Below are 21,774 nucleotides of genomic sequence, written 5' to 3'. Positions count from 1 at the left end.
ACATGTCCGGGAAAAAACGGACGTATGGTAACCCTACATGTACCTGATGCTAATAACAATGCTATAGGGCAGGCATTACCCAAGGTAATGTTAATACCAAAGGATTATTTAGCAGTTGGTCACTAAGCACTCTCATCTGAATCTGCAAGCAGCACACACAGTTAGCTAAAAACGTGCAGGCTTTCAGCAGCTGTAACACATGCATTCTGCAAGAGGTGTATTTTCATCTCCGCTCTACAACTTTTGCAGAAAAATATAATGTTTGGTAATATAGTAGGAACCCTTCCATAATGATTAAGATGTCAGCTTGTGATAAATTGGGTAGTCAAGTAAATTATTCTTTGACATTTTATTTTGTTCCAGTTTTCATTGCAGAATAAGTCATTATAAGGGTTTTCTATGTACTTGTAGCATGACCCCCACCTCTACAGAAGCTGAACACTTCCCATATATTTATATGAAATTTTCTTAACAATAGCCGGGGATAGAATAGTATTATTCACATTTTACACATGAGCAACTAAAGCTCAGAGAGATTAATGGACATGCCTAAAATCACACAAAAAATCTGTTGCACAACCAAGAACCAAACTCCTGAGTCTTAATCTGGTGCCTTAATCACAGAATGATCCTGCTTCAGTACAAGATCAAATTAGAAGTGGTCCAGATAGTTCCCACTGCATATTTTATATTTATTGTAACAGTATTCACTTTTATTATTGTGAAGAAGAGCATTAGATTTCATCTTATTTTGTTACATGTATAAAAGAGAATTCCTATGTTTGCACATACTCTGTTGTAAGACTTTGTTTGTATTACATATATTCCTTCTAATGTATGTTTCCCCATGAATAGGCCATTCCACTGTTGGAATCATTTATTGCTGAGAAACATTATGATATGAAAGTGATTATGGAAGAATGGGTACATAAGTGTGAATGCAATGTACATTCAAACACTTTCTCCATCCAGAGTGAGCCCACAAAGACCTGTTGGCTTCCTTTTTAAGAAAGAACTGTCAAACATACACTCTGGGAATACCTGTAGTGAGTTTATATGGCTTGGAATTGTTCAAGGTTATCTACATCAAGTGCTATTTTATTTTACAATAGATTATAAACTCCTCAGTGCAAGGACACGTTGTTTTTAAATTGCTTGTAAATCACCAAGCCACACACCAAGCCACACAAATTTTGTATCAGTAATAGTTTACTGGGTCTTAGTTTTTTTATTTTTGTGTTGGTGAGCATGTAAGTGGTAACATTATAGTAAGAAAATACAATGGCAGAAATTCATTACTGATCAAACCTTCCACTGAAAAGTCATGCTAAGGGATTCAGCTCTTTCCATACTTTTTGCTGTGGAGCGACTAGCTTTCGCCTCATCTTGTAATACCAGTGAAATGCCTGGGGAAGATACAAGTGCAGTGATCACTGATAATACACTTTATGGCTGGAAGGGACCTGCTAGCTTATATAGTACAACTCCTCACGCAAATTCCTCTATTGGATGTTGCTCTTTCACAGATTTAGGTTAAATAATTTAAAACATGAAATAAGAGATTTATTTAAACAGCATAGCATTCTTGGAATGGTTTAAATCACAACATACTGTAGTTTATCCCTCTTTTCTGAATACGTAAAGGGACACAGTTGTCAATCATATTTCCCTCTGAAACTTTATCTATTCTTGTTACAACAAATCCCTAAGATTACTATAATGGAATGATAAGAGAAAAATATTTAAGTTAATTTACTTAGTGCCTAGCCAATTTTGCTGTTTTCCTTGTACGCAGATGCTGATTCTGTAATATGATTCATGCAGGTGGACTTCTGCACTCACAGAGCTCCAACGATTTCAATGGTGCTCTACAAAGGTCAGCTTGCACACATCACATTGCAGTATGAAGGCCTTATTTTCTCTGTTACTTATGTGATTCTTTTGCAATTGGAGAGAAACAGTTTAAAAACAGGTGGAAAATTATTCTAAAGCAACAAAAACTGGTAGCGGGTGGATTCAGAGGCAGGTATAGAACATAAAACTACTTTTAACTCTGTCTTTAAATTTATATGTCTTTTAAACATGTTAGCACATCTACCTCTTTTTTGTCTAAGCCCCTATGCCACACCTTTTTGGACTTTGTGTTTCAGCAATCTTTTCTTATAGGCTACAAAATGATGGGTCCTATATACACCTGAATTAATTTAGCAAAAGTGCTCATCGACAATAACACATATCACCACAGGGTCTTGCAGTACTTTCACAATGCTACACCTGACCCCTCATTCAAACCTATAGCAATACACAGCTGAAAGGGAACAGTATTATATTTATGTTTAGATTCTTTATTGCTATAGCAGCTAAGTTCTTATTGAAAATACAGTTTTTCAAAGGGCATTATTCAAAACCATCCACCCTGATACAATCTAAAACCACTGTCCTTTTATCTGGAATAAAATCAAATCTAAGGACAAAAACAAACAAAATAAGACATATTTCATTGTGCTCTGAAGCTTGTTAGATTCAGACTTATATAGTACTGTATATGTCTGTAAGGGTTACTTTTCTTTTAAGCACCAGGTAATGGCCACTGCTGGAGACAGGGTATTCAGGTACTAATGAACCATTTACAGTATCTGGTAGGGAATATCCCATGATACATTTCCAAATGCTGCATGGATGCAGTTTTTTTGACATTCCCAAATTGTATTTTATATCTGAAAAAGTCACTCATAATGGGGAAAACCAACAGTTCTGAATACAACAAATACCACACAGTGGGACTAATTCATCCCTAGTGTACTTCTGCTGGAGTTACAGTAGGAAGGAATCAGATTTTATATATGCTGCAGGGTACAACAGTGGTTCCCAATCCTGTAAATTGGAGTCCCCTTTGTAATGATTAATGCACTGTCCCTTTTCACTATGTCCACTGCAGAAATGTCACGGTCTCTATTTTTCTGTGGATTCTCTCTGTATCTTTTCCAATTGCTACTCTCCACCTCCTAACTCACTCAAGAGGAGGCTGGGGCAATGTGGCATAAACATATGATTTTGTGGAAGCATTACAAAGAAAAAAAACTTGGGCCAACAAATTGTTTCTGGATCCTATAATCCACCACACATGAACTACTCCCACCAACTAGTGCATTAATGACTGGAGAACAGAGAGAAGGAAAAGTGGCTATTAGAAACATTCATAGAGTGCCATCATTCTGCCTGGGCACTTCCTAAGAGATTACTAAAACAGACAAGGTTCCTGCCCAAAATGATGTACAGGCCTACCCCAGAGGTCTGATTCTCCACGGCCTTACACGGGCACTCAAATCTGTACAACGTGTGCCAGCTGATGGTATTTTACACACAGATTACACAGGTGTAAGTAGATAGACCAGCGGCAAAACGGTGGAGAATTAGGTCCAGAGACTCGGCCGTGGGCGAGGGAGCAGCATGTTCGCAATGGGATTCTTGGGGGTGAAAGGGAGAACAGTACAAGCCCAATGAGTTTGCCCAATGCTTCCCTGTTTTGTCTTGCACTGCGCCAGGGGAGCCGGTCGCTAAGGAGCAGAACAAGACAAGGTAGGCGCGTGGCTTCCCCAAGAAACACGCTGCGCTGCTAACCGCTCCCAGCGCAGCAGGGCTGAGGCTTGGGGCAAACAGGCCCATTGCAAACAGAGCGGAAACGCCGAGCGGGTAGCGGCGGGAGAGAGGCGCTGTCCCTGCCGCGGCGGACAGCAGCAGCCAGGAAGGAGAGGCGCGATGGCTTTGCAAACGCAGCGTCAGAGCCGGCCGGCCGGCCCGCTGCGCACGTTACCTCCACCCACTCGGCCTCGGAGCCCGGCTCGGGGGGCTTCACCTGCAGCCGGGAAGCCAAACACTGCTGCAGAAGAGCCCGTGCGCGGGGCGGCGCGCTAGGGGCGGCCATGCCCAGCAGCGTCGGCGGGCGGGCGGGCAGGCAGACTGGGGAGCCCGGGCTAGGCCACGCAAAGGCAGGCACCCCCCCAGCAGCACGCGGAGCCGGCGCTGACCCGGGAAGGGGTGGGGCATCGGCAAGTGCCAGGGGAAACTCCGCCCCGTTGCTCTCCCAGCTGCGGGCTGCAGGAGGTGCAGAACGAAGAGCGTCGTTCGGGCCCCCCAAAGAGGCCAGAGTAACCGGCTGGGATGGGGCAATGGGCTCGTGCCGCAGGTGCTGGGTTGCTGCAGGGTAGGCAGCGTGGTGCAGTTTGTGGAAACGGGGAGCTGATCCAGGACTAGCCTTTTCAGTCAGGGCTCCAGAGTTTCTGTTAAATTCCTCCCGGGAACTTTGGTTTTATTTTGTTGGGGAGGATGTATGGAGAAGTGAGACACTATTCTAAGTAAAAAGAACAGGAGTGCTTGTGGCACCTTAGAGACTAACAAATTTATTAGAGCATAAGCTTTCATGGACTACAGCCCACTTCTTCAGATGCATATTATGCTCTAATAAATTAGTTAGTCGCTAAGGTGCCACAAGTACTCCTGTTCTTTTTGCAGATACAGACTAACACGGCTGCTACTCTGAAACCTGTCATTGTTCTAAGTGAAATACATGTTTCTGACTGGAATCTTCCTTCTTGGCATGTATGAGGCGCCGTCCGCCCCTAGACTAGTATATGCAAAGCAATACAGAGCTGTCCTGATGCGTTACTCAACAAGTGGCAAGTTCTGGGGGTGAATGAGTTTGGAGGCATTGTATTTTTATGAAATAAATGTGCTCTAGCTCATTTCAGCAGAATGCTTGGGTAAGAATTGCATGACACGCCTCCCCAGTGAAAACATTTTGGAGTAAGAAAAATTTGCCTCTCTGAACTTTGATTCAGGTGAGATTTTTCCTTCAGTAAATAAAAATAATAGCTATTCTTTTCTGGACTCCCTTTGATTGTCTAATCTGCTTCCCTAGTAGGTGTGTGCGGCCCTCCTCTCTCCTGCTCCCCGGCTTGAGTATCCTATCCCCATCCTTAGGGTTATCACCTAGAAGATGTAGAAAAAAAGCCACTCATCACCCTGCCACACCAACAAAAAGGATCTGAGTGCTGACTGCTGTAGCTAATTTATTACTAAAATGTTTTAGATCGGGGTTTTCAAACTATTGGGCATGCCTCCCAAGGGAGGGGTGGGAATATGTCCAGAGATACCAGCTGTGTACTTTCTTTCTTTAAGAGCTCCGGCTGTCAGGCCCTGATGTCTGTGACTTATGCAGAAGGCGGACTGTGCACCCTGGAGGCAGGGATAAAGGGAACAGTTGGAGCCCTGCAGCCTCAGGGCTGATAGCTGGAGTCCCACCACTTGGGGTCAGGCTCTCTTCCTCCTGAATCCCTCACCAGGAGGCAGCTCAGGGCTCTCCTTCCCGCATTCCAAATCCCACACTGGGAGGCAGCTCTGGCTCAGGCTCTCCCCCTTCTCCTCCCAATCAATCCCTCACCAGGAGGTAGCCCAGGCTTGGGCTGTTGAGCTTAAGCTGATGGCTGGACATCCACAAGGAAATGTCAGAAAGAGAGGGTAAGATTTTAATTTGGGCTGAAGGAGACAGATCAGGAGTGAAGAAGTAGATTTGTGAGTCTTAGACATCTTTTTTCCTGCTAGTTAAAATTGAGTTAAATTCACCTGTAATAAATTATTCTGTTCAATCCAAATAAAGGTGAAAACTAAAATTTTTCCCCCGAGAATACATTTTTGTACATTATTGCCTCCAGGAGTATGATTAAGTTCCACTAATACTAATATGACCAATATGCATATAGTATAGCCCTAAAATTGAAGCCAGGTAAGAGCTGCCTTTTAATTGGTAAGGAATGGAAAATATGCTCACTTAATATTGTCCTTCAGTGGGAAAATAGTACATGCTAGAGAATAGCCTGCTGGTTGATTTCTGCAAGGAGAAGTGAGACAAGTAATTACTGAGCTAAATATTACTTGTTATGTGTGTCTGCTCTGATTTCCAATAAATAGTGTCTATGATTTATTGTGTTTCATTGGGTTGGAACTTTCCTTTTTAATGTTGCAGCTGCTGACAGCATGCAATGAGTGGAAGTGAACAAAAGGAAATGATGTTAAATACAAAGTATGGGAAAGAATTAAGATCAACAAAGAAAAAATGTATACAATTTTCACATATGTTTCCACTTGCTTTCTGGAAAATTTGGAAGCATTGTAATCATTTCTAGGTCTCTGCCAGGTTCCCACCTATCCTAATAGTCACAGGACAGTCCCTAAAGTAACAGAGCAGTTCTGCATTCCTTGGACCCTTAAAGTGGGACTGTCCAAGTTCTGATCTGTATCAGATTCAAGGCACTTAGGCACCAATCCTCCCTTGAATTCCCTCCCAAAAGTAACTATCTGAGTAGATGGAGCCCCAGAAAAGTCAATGGGGCTCTGTGTGGGCACAGAGGTCCACCTATGCAGAGCTAATTCCAGGATCAGGATTTTTATTTGCTTCATTTTCCCCAAAGTAATTACAACACTGTGTAATAAATTTGTAACCTGCATGAGTGCTTATAAGGGACAGATCTTTATTACCTGGCCTCAGTCACATGATATGGGCCAAGTTTACCAAAGATTACGTATCTGTCACATGTCAAGGGGCGGTATGCACTAACGAATGTCTACAATACAGCTGTGGGGTGGATTCACTTTCATATTATTTAAAAGGTGTCAGTCTCTTTTACATAGGGACATTTTGCAGTAATGGCATTCTGCAAAAGCAAGCCTCTGTGAAAGAAAAGGAAATCAGTCAAGGCAGTTGGTGTTTGTATTAAGGAGAGGGAGGATGAATGAAGTGCTCACTACTGTTAGCTGTAGGACTTTGTTAAGAATCTGCTGTGTTTAAATAAAATACCTTCTGTTAATTTACTGGGAAGCTGTGTCCCTTTACTCATTAAGTAGAACTTGATTAAGTAGAAATCCAATAGAGTTCTTTTCCTTACAGTAATTTATTTGTGATTTAAAGGGATTGTTACAGAGAATATATAGACACATGGTGTAAACAGGATGTAATAAAGGGATAACAGTCCATTGTTGCCTTGGTAGTAGTCAATCAAGGTGGTATTTAATACAGTACATTCATTTATAAACAAGTTGCAAGTAGGTATGCAGGTGAGCCAGTATATATAAAGTTTGGGGTGGCATTATTACTCATAGAGATTTCCGGCACTTGGTGTGGCTATGTTGTATTTCCCTTGAAAGACAGATTTAATTCGTGTTAGTATATTAGTTTGGATTTAATTGTGTGGGCCTGTGTTTGTGTGTGTGTGTGTGTGTGTGGGGTTTTTTTAGCAAGATGCAGATAGCATATAATCTGCTACAGCTCATCTTTCTATGAATTTTCCCTGGGATTATCAGATTTGGGTAGTAATTTGTTCTGCAACTTGTATTTCTTCTATCTTGTCTGGCCACATCTTAAACGAAGGACTTCCTTTTTGTGAGGCATAAAATGGTGATACATTTCTTAGCAGTTTCTGTTAACTTTTTAATAGATATAATTCTCTAGCAATCTGAAGGGCATGTTTCACTATAAAGTAAATTAGATTTTCATCAAATATTGCATTAGAGGTATTTTGCTGCCTATTGTGTATGTAGACTAGTGATTTTGGGTTTGAGAGCAGTACCAGAAAATTTGTGGGGATGGTGTCCTACCTGCTAACAGTCTCTCCAGCAGAGATTTGGATTGTTTAGATCAATTTGATTCATGTAACTAGCATGCAAAAGAAATTTCTGATTCTTTTTTATTCAAATTCTACCTGAGAAAGGGAGTTTGGTGGTGTTAACCACTCAATTTAGTTGAGTCTTTCTTTAAATGGTTTTAAGTAAACCCTTCCTTTGGTAACCTGTGTCATATGCCTTCAGTTGAGACTTAAACACAAAATATTTTTATTTAATTACATTTCATGTAGTAGCTCACAGCCTTTAATATCCTATGATTGGTTCTCCACTCACTCTGCTTGAGCCTCTTAATATACTCATTTAACTCTTTAGCATTAACAGAGTTTGACTAAGATTAAGAGGATATGACAATAATGGGTCAGTGACTTCAATGGAGTTACACCAGGGACAAATTGGAGCCAATATTATAAACAATAATAATTAGTAGTAATGATTAGTTCTTGAGCTCATATGCATGCTTATTTTGTGCACACACTGCCTGAAAGTAGATACCTGTCTAGCCATCTGTGCATGCAATTCAGGATTTGCACACACACAACTGAGAATACATGAATGAAATAGGTAAAACTGCACATCTACCTAGTCTGACAGGTTCCCCCCAGGCATGCACCCCCTGGAACTGGGGTACCACTGAGCCCACGACCCACCCTCTCACACTATACTGCTGTGACAAGCTGCAAAGCCCTCCAGCCTGCACTTTCACCAGCATACATTTACATACAAGTAGGAACAAACTCTGCTGCAGTTACATGCAGGCTTTCTGACCAGCCCTTGCATAGAAAGGCTACAGTTAAGGCAACTCCCAGATCCCCAGGCATGCACCCCCTCTGAAGTATAAACCCCAAATTATACAGTCTTGCACTGCACAGGGAACTGTACAACATAAGAAAATAAAATTCGCCCCCTCCCTCAATGTGGAGAGGAATATGCAATAGCCTTTTGCCCCTGAGCTAAGATTCCCATACACTTCACTGTAACTTACAGTTTAGATAAAGCAAAAACAAGTGTATTAACTACAAAAGATAGATTTTAAGTGATTATAAGTGATAGCAAACAGATCAAAGCAGATTGTTTAGCATATAAACAAAAAACGCAAACTAAGCTTAATATACTAGATAGATTGGATATGAGTAGCAGATTCTCACCCTTCAAGATAATACAAGCAGGCTGCAGATTCTTAAGGGGCAAGCTGCACTTGCATTACAGCTTGGAATCCCCAGGTGTCTCATTCACAGGCTAGAAATCCCTTTAGCTTGTATTCAGCACTTCCCCCAGTTCAGTCTTTGTTCCTCAGGTGTTTCCAGGAGTCTTCTTGTGTGGGAAGTGAAGAACCCCAGATGATGTCACTCCCTGTCTTCTAGCTTTTGCATATGGTGGGAACCTTTGTTCCGAAGCTTGGTTCTCAGTCCAGTCTGTGGAAAAATACTGACATCCCAAGATGGAGTCTAGAGATATGTGTTCTCATTATATGTCCTTGTAGAGTCATAGCAGCCATTACTAGGAGGCTTTCTGTAGCATTCACAGGAAGGCTCACAGGGAGGGAGATAAGCTTCTCTTAAGGCCTATTGTTTTTTCCTAATGGCTCATTGCCCTGAATAGGCCCTTCCCAACCAGCTATCTAGACTGAAAGTATCTTGTCCAGTGGGCGTTACCCAGGTGTAGCTACATTTGAAATACAGTTACATAGTCAACATTCATAATTTCAGACACAAAAATGATACATGCATACAAATAGAATAATCATATTCAGCAAATGATAACTTTTCCAGTGACACCTCACATGACTTTCTTGCATAACATACATTATAATTACATCTTAATCATATCATAATAATCTCACTATGAAGAATATGGGGTGCAGTGTCACACCTAGTTTAACAAACTGTGGCCATATAGAGAATGGTTATTTATCTTATAGTATCTGTGGTTCTTTGAGATGTCATCTTTTTGGGTCCTTCTCTAGAAGACTGATAAGCAATGTTCCATCTGGAAGATTGCCACTAACTAAAAAGGTGACTGAAAGAGTGCCCTACCAAATTTGGCTTCTGATGTTGTGGCCAGGTTGAGGGTATAGTGTTTAACAAAAGCAAGGGATTACCCCATGTAGCTGCCTTGGAAATCTCAGATCTGGGGATGTTTCTAAAGCATGCAGAGGAGGCAGCCTGTGCTTTAGTAGAATGTTAATGTTTGGCGGAAGATGTGTAACAGCCATGTGATAGCAGATGGAAATACCCTTTGTAATCCATTTAGAAATTCTTTCAGAGGAGATGGCTTGACCTTTAAAAACACCAGAGATAGCAACAAAAAGACAGGGCATCTGTCTGAAAGGCTTTGTCCTATCAAGATAATATAATGTCCAAGGTGTGGAGTTTCTTTTCCCGTGGAAAGAAATGAGGTTTTAGAAAGAAAATGGGTAAAATAAAAGATTCAGTCCAATTAAAATGACACAATATTGAGAATAAATTTGGAATGAGGTTTCAACACAACCTTGTCTGTGTGGAATATTGTGTATGGGGGTCAGCCATGAGAGCTTGTAGTTCACTGACCCTTCTGGCTAACTTATGGCAACTAAGATGACTATTTTGGGAGTGAGGTGGTGTAGAGAACAGTCAGTGAGAGGCTAGAAGGGAGGTTTGAATAGATGAAGGACATAGTTCAAAGCTATGGCAACTTCCTGAAGAGACCTCCCTTTGATCAATCAATCATCTAGTTATGGGTAGACGTGATGTCCCACCACTAGCTAGGCATTTCATAAAGACCCTTGGCTCTATGGAAAGAGCACATTGTAGAACCTTGTACTGGTAATAATTGGGCCCTACTCTGAATTGCTGGTACACCTCTACCCCGATATAACGCTGTCCTCGGGAGCCAAAAAATCTTACCGCGTTATAGGTGAAACCGTCTTATATTGAACTTGCTTTGATCCACTGGAGTGCGCAGTCCTGCCCCCCCGGAGCACTGCTTTAACATGTTATATCCAAATTCGTGTTATATTGGGTCACATTATATCGGGGTAGAGGTGTATTCAAAGCACTGTGTACACATTAAGGGCAAAATTATGCTTGGCCACACGTTATGAAAAAGGAGGGTGAGGAGAGAGCCCAAGGAACTTCCCTCCCTAAAACCATCAAGCAAAAGCCAGGCAAAATGGCAGTCCTTGAACTCTGGGAGTGTAAGGGCTACTCAAAGCTAGTGCTGCTGCTAGAGCTAGCTTCTCTATAGGAGGTGGCCATACTGATCAACAGAGCTGGGTAAGCACAAATGGTGGTAGACATTGCACTCTCTTCCAGGGTCATGGCTTAGTGACTACACTCCCTTGTGTGCGCCAGAGCTCTTGGAAAGACTTCAGGCACAATGTTTGAGTTCCCTGTGAGTTGGTGCAACTCTCTAGCTCTCCCCACAATACAGTGCTGAGCTGTAAACTCATGACAAAGCCCTAAACAGGCATATTCACTAGCTAAAGGCGACTAGACCCCTTAAAAGAATAAATAGATTTGTAGTTCTTATAGGTACTTAGAGGGCAGAAACCTGAATCTGCGGTTCCCTAGCTGTGTGTAGGTTTTTCAATATGTCTTTGCAGTTTGGAAGATTTGTCTTAGCCATAAATGGCAAAATACTGTTTACAATAAACAGTCATCTCTATTGTGTGGGAGCATTGCCAGAATTTGAGTAGTTAATTTTAATGCATGTTTACAGTACACAGCAAAAAAACCCCATTACTACGTTACAAATAGATTATGGTTTTGTTTAGTCTTTCATACAATTACAAAAGTGGCACATGTTAAATTAGAGTAATCAGAATTTAATTAAACTTCTGAATAAAATAACACTAAATGTGAAGTCTGTCAAATCCAATTATGCCACTCCTAAGTGAGAAGTAGACATTTGCTTCTGTTGAAAAGGTTGCTAGATAAAGGTATCCACTTACTCACCAGAGTTCCTGAAAGAAAATAAGAATATAGTTAAACATGGTCTTTTGTCTACAGGTGACTAACACTTTAATGAAGTTCTGATATTAACGTACTATGCTTTTCTTTACTCAAATGTTTATTGTGCCAGGCATTTGTGTGCACAAGTCACAATGGTGTTAACAAGTCCAATTCAACTACCATTGCCTTCAGTGGGGCAGGATTGGGCCTGGAGGGAATAGACCTTTTAAAGCATCCACACATAATGGGGGAAAATAAATCCCTTCGGGTCTAAGCAGAATACATCATCCATCTTCCTACAGATGTAAACTCCAAAGGAATGCAGATGCTGTCTTTGCAGTAAGGCAATCCCTTAAGCAGAAGGACTAGCCTGCCACAGTCTCCTGTAACTACACTATCCTCTGACACCTGTCACAGGGGGGATATTAGTATGCACTGTCTTCAGTGGATACTATTACATTCCCTATCTCCCCACCAAATAAACAGCTTTGCAATAATGAAAAACATGATGGAGAAGTGTTTTTGTCAGTTAACTCTTTGGGTATGTCTACAGTGCCAGTGGGAGGTGTGAATGCAGCACATGTAGACATACCTGAGCAAGGTTCAGGGTCCTGGGGAGAATTGTATTCAGGCAGCTAGCCTGTGCTGCCAGAGCTACGCTATTTTTAGAATGCTAAACTCTGGTACGCCTATATCTGCTGCATTCATGCCTCCTGCCAAGAGTGTCAGTGACGACTTGTCACTGGGCTGCATTGGCACTGAAAGTTACTACCCCTTCTAGGGCTGCAGCAAACGCCAGATGTGAGGAGGACATGATGATGATCATCCTGGCATAGGGCTTCCCCTTCAAAACAATTTTCCTGTGAGCAGAGATGTGGCTCTTTTTCTCTCCTTCTCTGAAGAATATTGTGAATAGCCTTTTATTAGCCTTATATTCTCAGGGGGATTCCCCTCTAATCATTGTTGTATGTAGGGATAATCCTTAGGCCATGTGGTATGGGTATGACTACATTGCAATAACTGCCCCTCCTCCCCTGGCACTGAATCGCAGAGCCCAGGTCAGCTGATTCAGGCTCATGAAGCTATAAAATTGCAGTGTAGACATCTGGGCTTGGGCTGGTGCCTGGATGTGGAGATCCCATGAAGGGTGGGTCTAATGCCCACAGCAAGTGAAAAAACTCTCATGTAACATAAATAAAAGCTCTCTTTAGAAAGTCTAATACCAAATATTTTTTTCCTGTGTATGTTAGGAAATATTTTATATTTGATGTTCTGCCTCTGTGTAGTAGCTATTTAGCATTCATTGTAAAAGACAAAGATCAACCCTTCAGAAGTTTTAAAATCTAAGGTTATGTGGAAAAATGTCCTTTCCAGCCTTGGTGTTCTTCTAGGGTATTGTGATGGGGTGCCCTCCCCACACCAGCCGTGCAAGAGAGGAATTAGGCCAGGTGGACCCAGTCAACCAAGTAAGATGCAAACAGGAGATTTAAGCTGAGTGGAGGGCACTACTTGGGAGTCTCACCTTCGAGGGAACAGGTAGGGCTTTTGTAAAGCCAGGAGTCTGGAAACAGTGGATGAAGGAAACCTGCAGTCTCTCTCTGAGTTAAGAGGAAAGGAAAGGTAGATAAGAATCCAGAATAAAGGGTTTACCTAGCAGACCTAAAAGGGGCGGGGCAGGGTGTGTGTGTCTGACTAGGAAGACTGATGAAGAAGGAGCTTAAGGAAGCACAATAGAAAATAGTCTAGGGAAGAGAACAGTAAGATTGGTGAAGTCCCAGACCTTAAATACTTGCTATAAGGCCTTGGACTGGAACCCAGAGTAGAGGGTGGGCCTTGGTTCTGGAGTGGTATTGCTAGGGGCAATGAATAGGGACATAATTGGGACAGTGGGCATGAGGACTGCCTGATGTCCTTCGTTCAGAAGGACTTTGAAAGACTCCCCTATTTGCATCTTAATTGGTTCAGCTCTTTCAGGGCCAATGTAGGGTGTACACCCCATCTCTGGGATCAAATGTTAAATAGGCTATCAAACGTGTTGAAAATCCTATGCTTTAGGATAGTTTAGAAAAGCAAAATTTTAAAAAGTTCTCAGCAGTGAAGAGTCTATCAAACATTTTAAGCTATATTGAAAGTCTTACAGGAAGCAAAATAACTTGTTGGGACATGGTCTACTATCTTACATGACTCAATGAATATTCATTAGTGATTTACAGGCGTCTATTTTTTCACTCTTTCCCTTAGCCATTTTACTTTCCACATAAAACCAAAGGAAAATCAAGATCAGCTGGCAGTTACATTTGATTAGAAACTTATGAAAGAAGTGAGACAGTAAAGCAGGTACAGTATTGTCTCAGTTAATACATCTTCTCTACTGAAATTATGGGCTGACACCTGACAAAATAAGCCTCTGCAGTTGTTTAGGTTGCCATTCGTTCTGGATTTCATATGTTGCTGTATCATGCGAGTAGGAGAGTTTTACCATCATGAAAGTGATTTGGGGCCAGCAAAACATGATCATAAGACAACACTGTGTCGTACAGTGATGACATGTTTATGGATGCCATCATTCTGTGTAGTGGTGTGATGACACTTTATGGAATGTCACCTGTTGCAATAACAATATGAAGATGTTGTACCAAAATGTCATGAGAGGAAATCAAACTTCAAAAGATGGCAAACCTACTCAACCCATTACACTTTGACAAGTTTCTTGGACTAGTCAGTTAAAGAGACCGCTGTACTCTGGGCACAAAGTAGCCTGTCTCCAGCAACTGCCAAATAACAGATGAGGCATTCTATTACTGCCTCTTCAGACTTCACTCAGTTCTATCAGGATGCATGGAAAACAGCTCGTGGGAATGACATCAGGGGTTTTCTATTCAGAGCATTTCCTAATGACCTATATAGTCTGTGTTCTTTCTTGGTTGGCTGAACATCAGTATGCCTAGGAAGAGATTTATAGGAGCTGTGACCCAAAGATGTCTTTAAATCTTCTGGATTGACAACTGTATTTCAGCGTTCAACCACATAGAGTATGCCTACACTGAGATAAAGGACCCGTGGTATGGCTCTAGGCCGTTAGAGAGAATATATAAATTGTGATGTAACTTTTGATGTCTCAGAACCATTAAAAGGGATCTGATCTTTTCCTGGTGCACAGAGAAATTACATAAATAGTTCCAAGTAGCATTAATGGGATAAATGTCACTACCCTCTGTTTACCAGAAGCTAGGAGTGGATGATGGGATGGATCACTGTGATTGCCTGTTCTGTTCATTGCCTCTGAAGCACCTGGCATTGGCCAGTTGGAAGACAGAATACTGGGCTAGATGGACCATTGATCTGACCCACTATGGCCATTCTTATATTCTAAATTTAACCCTGCCATACCAGGGAGAAAAATATAAACCTGTAAGTCTGGGGGAAACACAGTGCATCATCACTGTCAGCCCTCAAAATTATGCCAGAGTTGTAGACTAGTGTGGCTTATGTTTTATATCTGAAACATCTAGAATTTTTTGGAACTAGAGGTGCAAGTGCATCCAGGTGAATGCAGCTATTCATCCTGTGCAGCAGAGAAGTCATGGTGTTGCCAGCACGGAGTGCCCGAGGCAAAGCAACAGCGGGGTTCGTTGCCCGGTGTGCTTCGCGCCAATAAACACACCAGGGGGAGAAGCAAACAAAGTTTATTTGGGATCCCAAAGCGGTGCTAGGAAACAGGCACGTCTCAGATCAACCACACTAACAGGAACAGTTTTTCTTCTTTTATACATTTTGCAGTTAAGCCTCACCCCCCCCCTTTCCCCTCTAGCCCTCCCTTTCTCCCCACCCATTCCTTCCTCTACCCCTCCCGTCCCTGGTAATAGTTACTAAGCAAATAACGATTACATTTAAGCAGTTAAATTATTCTTGGCAGCTAGAAGCCTAGCTTGTTAGTAACTTCTTTAAACCGTTATCTTGTCCTTTTTCCCTTCAGCCAGAAACATGCAGGCCTCATTATTACTGCTTGAGCAGGAGGTTGCACACAGATAACTGGTTGCTTACATATTCCAATTGCACCTGGCTTTTGAGGTTGATTAGAGTTTAAACATGGAAGGATAGAGTTTGGTTCACTTAGGCCTAGTGCAGGAAAGTTTCATTGACACTTAGTGACCTTCCACCCTCCCGAGTTACCTAGAGTGAGGCCTAGTGACGTCAACAACGGCCCAGGTAGTGTACTGAGTATGGGTCTTTTGAATTAAACCTTTGAAACCTGAAATTGTATATACACTCTATGGACATCAGATATTCATAACACTTTTTCATAAACAGGGGTGTTCTCTCCAGGAGTGTCAGTCAAAATTTCCTCATTCCCTCACTGCTTTGCAGTGTGCTAGCTGGCTCTCCACCCCCCAACCCCCGAAAAAAAAAGTGGTTACATATGGAACTATAGTGGCCCAAGTATGGGCAGAAAAACACAAGTAAAAAGTCTTATGGGCCTTGTGAAGGCATGGAGTCACCAGGGCTTAGAGAAGGCCTGACCATGCCTCCAACCTCCCTCAGCCAGCACTAGCCCAGCTGAGAAAGTGATGGGCACTTGCCCACTTGGACTAGGGGAAGGTGTTATGCCTGCTGAATGGGCAAAGGACTATAGGGCAGCAATGAATTGGGTCTCCTGTCTGGTAACTTATGCCCAAACTGTTAAGGATTTGCTTTTATCAAGACAAAAGAGATAACACCCATTGCTTACATCGTATCCCTCAAAGTGAAAGCTAGCTCCTGGGGTGTAGTATTGTAATATGTAGGCTGGGTGTGGCTACAGTAGAACAACACCGACTGTTTTAGTCAGAGCCCAGAATCTTCACTAGATGTAGTCTCTCACCTCAAGAGATCACTGGAACCGAACAGGGACCCTCCATAACGGATTTCAGACACTCTCGCTCATACTGTGCCTATTTCTACACAGTGCTTGTGTGCTTTGTCAAGGAGGGTGCATTAGGGAAGCAATGATGGAACAGATTGACAAGATAATATGCATGTGAGGGACGGTTTGGGGAAATATTTGAAAAAAAATGTAACCAACAAGATACCTTTGATACAATGACCTTTAGCATTCAACTTTTCTGTTATTTTTATCTTTTGTATTTAAACTGCAAGCTTTTTGAGGCAGGCACCCTATCTTCCTATGCATTTTTTTTTAACAGTGTGGATACAGTGAAACCTGAATTCTGACTGTGGTCTTTGGATACTACTACTATATCAATGTCAAATAATGGAAAACCAGGGAGTGATACACATCCTACCCTCATCCTGGGGAAGTAGTAAAAATTCCCTTAACATCCATTACAGCCACATCTCTTCAGCACTGTGAAGAACACTACATCACATTTGCCATAACAATATATTATTTGTTTTGGAAATGAGTTCTTGTAATATATACATACATATTATCAGTACCATAAGGTTTGTGAACTGCTGCGGCTGGGAAAAAAAACACACATAATGCTATTCATCCATAGTATTTGTACAAACTATGGGCCCAATCCTGCTAAACGTACTTATGTGAGTAAACCTTATTCACACAAGTAGAGTCCTCCTGCTGTCAGCATGAGACAGAACTGCAGGCTCTGGAATTCATGCAATATTCAAAAGTTGCTTTGCCCACAGGTACAACTACCTCTGAAGTGAAAACAATAACTGCACAATACCACCCGGAAAGTAAAAAGAGAAGAATACCATAGCCCTATGAAACTGGAGGTAGAATTTCATTATCCATCTTGAATTTGGCCAGGGCACCAGGATAAGCATCTTTACCCATGCAAAATGTGCCACAAATGGTCAGGACTTAGGTTTTATTTCTCATCTGCTACAAAAACATTCTGCTGCAAGACATTCTGTAAAACAGACAACATTCAGTCATCATTTCACACAGGATAGAGACTAATTCCCTGTAATATCCTTGTAGGCTTCGAGTGATGCATTTGCTCTGCTTAATTTCATTTACTCATATTGTATCATATTCAAACTAATTGTTTCTCACTCTTTATTATTAAACAATTGATGAGTGGTCTTCACCTGCAATGAATGTTATTGTTATCCACTAGAGGGAGCACAATGAAAAGCCTTAAATAAAAGGTTTAAAAAACAACAACAAAAACCTGAGAAAGTCTGGGCGTCTTGTGCAGGACAGACCAGAGTGATCACTGAGCCAAAAGTTCAAGAATGGCTTCCTTGTGGAGCTTCGATACTGATGCAAATTCCTTCAGGCAGATGAATGTGGTGTGTTGCGGAAGTGATATGAGGGGAAGGAAGAACATTCCATTCTACAAGCTCTGTACAAGGGAACAAAATCAACAAATAAAAAAAAAAAAAGACAGTCCCTACCCCCAAAGAGTTTAACACCTTAGAATGGTATTCAAATTGTTCTTGAATTCTATAGTCAGTTGTCAGGACTATGAATCTTCTGAAAGTAAAGATTGGAAGAAAACTTTTGTCACTAAAATAGACACATTGTGTAATGTGACATGATGTAACTGAGTACTACACTTCTTTAAAATATTTAAGAGGCAAAACCACTAACCCTGATTTCAGAAATTGTGACCAAACCCCATTTGACATAGTCAGTCATTCAAAAGCAGAATAACAGAGTCCAACACTATTCTAAGGTGTTAAGCTCTTTGGGGGTAGGGACTGTCTTTTTTTGATTTGTTGATTTTGTTCCCTTGTACAGTGCTTGGCATAAGGTCCTGATCTATGACTGGGCCTCTTTGATGCTGCCTCAATAATAATTGAAATAAAATTTGGTAGAAAGCAGGTAAAATGATTTTCTTAAATTACTCCTCTTCAAATATGGAAATTTTTTTTTTTTTTTAGTTAGTCAGTCACTCCTGTTTGAAGAAGATTTTAATATTTTATTTTTGTTTGTAAATTTCTAAGAAGAACGTGTGGCCCTGTGCCTGAAGGGAATATTCAACAAAATAAATCTCTTAGTTTCTGATCCACAGAGACCTGCTCAAGGCTGCAAAAGCTCTGTAAAATCACCCGGGTCTGGATGTATGTTTTTGCTAAATTAGAATATATTAACTTGAGAGACTTACTGACTAATTTTTAATAGTTTTCTTTTAACTTTTAAAATCAGGTTTTTCAGCCATTCTTGACTGAGGAGACTTTAATGAGTAGGATGAGCCAAGATCACATGAAGAAGCAATATGCAAACTATATGGGGCTCCTATTACGGAAGCACTGCAAACTTATTTAGCCAAGCATGATTCTAAAGCCTTTAAGGGGAGGACTTTAATTTTTTTTCTTTGTTTAAGGATTGGCAAAGCAACCTAATTATTAAATTGCATGCAAACAACTTCCGTGTTCTTATATTTACTAAGAGTTAGCATGAATGATTATGCAAAACAAATCTGTCATTAGTTGCTCTCTATTTGCATTGTGCCTGTTAATATGCTGCTGTTCAGACTATGGCAGGATATAATAAGCAATTCTACTTCTGAAATAAAAATTCTATATGTGAAACTACAAAGAAACCTCATTTTGTTCTGCATGGATTTTTGAAATCACACATTGTCTCAAAATACCATGGACCAAATTTGCTGCTGATATTAATGGGCATTTCACCAAGTCATGCTTCTGCCCCAGCTCCAAAGCATGTGTTGCCATGTCCAGTCTCTTTCACAGAGGTTATTTCTTTAACAGAGGTTAGCAAACAAACAAAAGTCTTTTAAAGTTAATCCTTGGCCCCAAGCTTTGAGGCCACCTCTCCCTGGAATCTCTGGCCCTATAGCTCCTGGCAGCTTCCCAGTCTCAGTTGATTCTGCTCCCTTCTTGGAGCAACAGCCCAGCACTGCTTCCCCAAGTCCCTGGCTCCAGACACCAACCGTAGGCACTAGCTCCACTCCAGTGTAGGCCTTTCCTCACAGGGTGCAGCCTGTCTCAGTTCAATCTCCTGCATCTGCTTACTAGCAGCCTTTTATAAATCCAGGTATAGTCCAGCCCTCTTTAATTGGCTGGATTGGGCTCACCTGCTCTGGTCCAGGGGTACTGGGGGCACAACTCCAATTAAAATCAATGCCAGCTTGATATCTAGACATGTAGGAAAAGGTGCAAAAAAAGATTATAATGAATGTAATAATGATAATGGGTCAGATTTAGTGTCTCTCCCTATATTATGCCCCTACACAAGGGCCAGACACAATTGCAATTCTTGTTTCTGAGTGTAAGAACTGCTCCATCTCAAAGGTGATAGTAAGGGGCAAAGGGAATGTAATGACACTACACGTCCTTCCCCATGGGCCAGCAGCGTTGGCTGGGTTCAGAAGGGATTAGAAGCCACATCCTCCAAGGTATGTCTATTGTATCCACCGGATTGGTGGGCAGCGATCGATCCTGCGGGGGTTGATTTATCGCATCTAGTCTAGACACAATAAATCGACCCCCGAGCACTCTCCCGTTGACTCCTATACTCCACTGCCGTGAGAGGCGCAAGCAGAGTCGACACACCGTAGTGAATACACTGCGGTGAGTAAATCTAAGTACATTGACGTTATTCACGTAGCTGAAGTTTTGTAACTTAGATTGATCCTCCCCGTAGTGTAGAGCAGACCTAAAAGGCTATCATAGTGGCTGCACTTTCTGGGAACTCCAGAAGGTATTGTGCCTGTCTGAAGCACAAATGTCTCCCAGAATTCTTATTCTTCATAATCATTGCAAAATGTTTGTATGGCTAATATTTAGTAAGTTTTGTGTCTATACTGGAAATTAAGTTCTTAAAGTCTTGAAGTTAAAGGCAGGTCACCAGGAGGTGACATGTTTCAAACAAGGTCGGTTCAGGCAGAGTGTAGTAGACAATTAAATCTACCACACTTGCATCCAAGTTTTAAAATCATGGACTGAGGAGCTCACTGGATCATTAATGTTGATTTTTCAATAACTCTTGGAACACTGGAATAGTGGGCCTAAGCGATTTGGGGAAGGGATGGCAGTTGTCGGTAAAGCACTTAGCACATTTTGAGTGCTCTATACATGATTAATAATGATGCATTTGAAAAAATTAATAATTCATATCTTCATTTATAAGAATAATTTCAATTGCTCAGTCTGCTGACCTGAACCACAATCAAAGTCCGTCCTGTCCCAGCGGCTCCAAGCACTTTGCTTACACTAGTGCTTCCCAAGTGGAGATGTACCAAATGTCGCAAGGGTCAGAACGTTTTAGGAGGAAAAAACTTACTGTGGCCAAGGCCTACTAGTAGAAAGCCATAAAAAGAGAGACACCATTAACGGAGGTTCACGCTGCCAAGCCCAGGTCTCTCTTTCTTTCACTGTTTTCACTTCAAGAAGAGATTCACCAGGTGAAGTTCCACTTTTGCATTCAGATCCTGAGCACACCAGAGCCTACTGGTACTCTGTTGTCTCAAGACCTAGGATGAGCAATAGTGCCTGTAGAAATTCAGGATGAGAAAGCAGAACTTCTCTAGGATTGTGGTGAGTTAGTCTAAGTCCTACATTTCCGCACCAGGCCTTCAAGATGATATCTCCTCTCACTGTGGAAAAGAAAGTGGCAATTGCCACAGAACTGATATTAATAGGGGCATCTATCTCCTCTTTACTTCTCAGTGACCCTGCATATACATTGCTTCCCTGGCTCTTGAAGCCATATCCTGATTATACTAACCCAGATAGAAAATGATTCTTCCACAGACTCAACTGTTGCAGGATAGTGGTGGTGGGTGCATTTAAAGCAAGTTGAAGATGTCTGACTTAAAAAGAGTGCAATCAACAATATGGCCATCAGACTATCTGCCTTTTTTTATTCAGCATAGTATTTGTATTTGTGAAGTGTTCAATACGCTGTGAAGTAAAAAGGCAGCATGCTTTGTAACAAATTATGCACAGCCGGACAGACAAGCTGTATAACCTGAGCTTGTCGCTTATGTGAACATAATCTGCAATAGGCATGTAACCAAAACAAGAGATGCTGTGTTCTCTTATTTTGCCAATGCAGGGATAGAAGTGGGTATAGATTAAGTTGATGCCTAATGTAGGTAGAATTAAATGTTAGCAATTGCTGCTAGTACATATCTTTTTTTTTCCTGTGGTGGTTTTAACATTCTGTAGTAGGTATGCTTTCTATAACTTTATTGAAGTTATAAGAGTCTGACAAAGAGATGTTGTAAAGTAA

General features: G+C 41.4%; 1 protein-coding gene across 2 annotated transcripts in view; it reads right to left on the bottom strand.

Annotated features, from left to right (window-relative positions):
- DTD2 (D-aminoacyl-tRNA deacylase 2) overlaps positions 1-4,020 on the bottom strand; it is a 19,662-nt gene extending 15,642 nt beyond the window's left edge. The window contains exon 1 of one of the 2 annotated variants that reach the window (XM_034768700.1): positions 3,815-4,020. In XM_034768700.1, the coding sequence (XP_034624591.1) occupies positions 3,815-3,925 (111 nt within the window). In that variant the 5' untranslated portion in view covers positions 3,926-4,020. The remainder of the gene's footprint in view (positions 1-3,814) is intronic. The other variant, XM_034768701.1, reaches the window with a different exon arrangement.
- Between the last annotated feature and the right edge of the window lie 17,754 nt (positions 4,021-21,774).

This window comes from Trachemys scripta, chromosome 4, assembly GCF_013100865.1.
Source record: "Trachemys scripta elegans isolate TJP31775 chromosome 4, CAS_Tse_1.0, whole genome shotgun sequence".
NCBI classification, from domain to species: Eukaryota; Metazoa; Chordata; order Testudines; family Emydidae; genus Trachemys; species Trachemys scripta.
The sequence above is the reverse complement of the archived record's forward strand: the minus strand, read 5'-3'. Positions and strand labels throughout refer to the sequence as shown.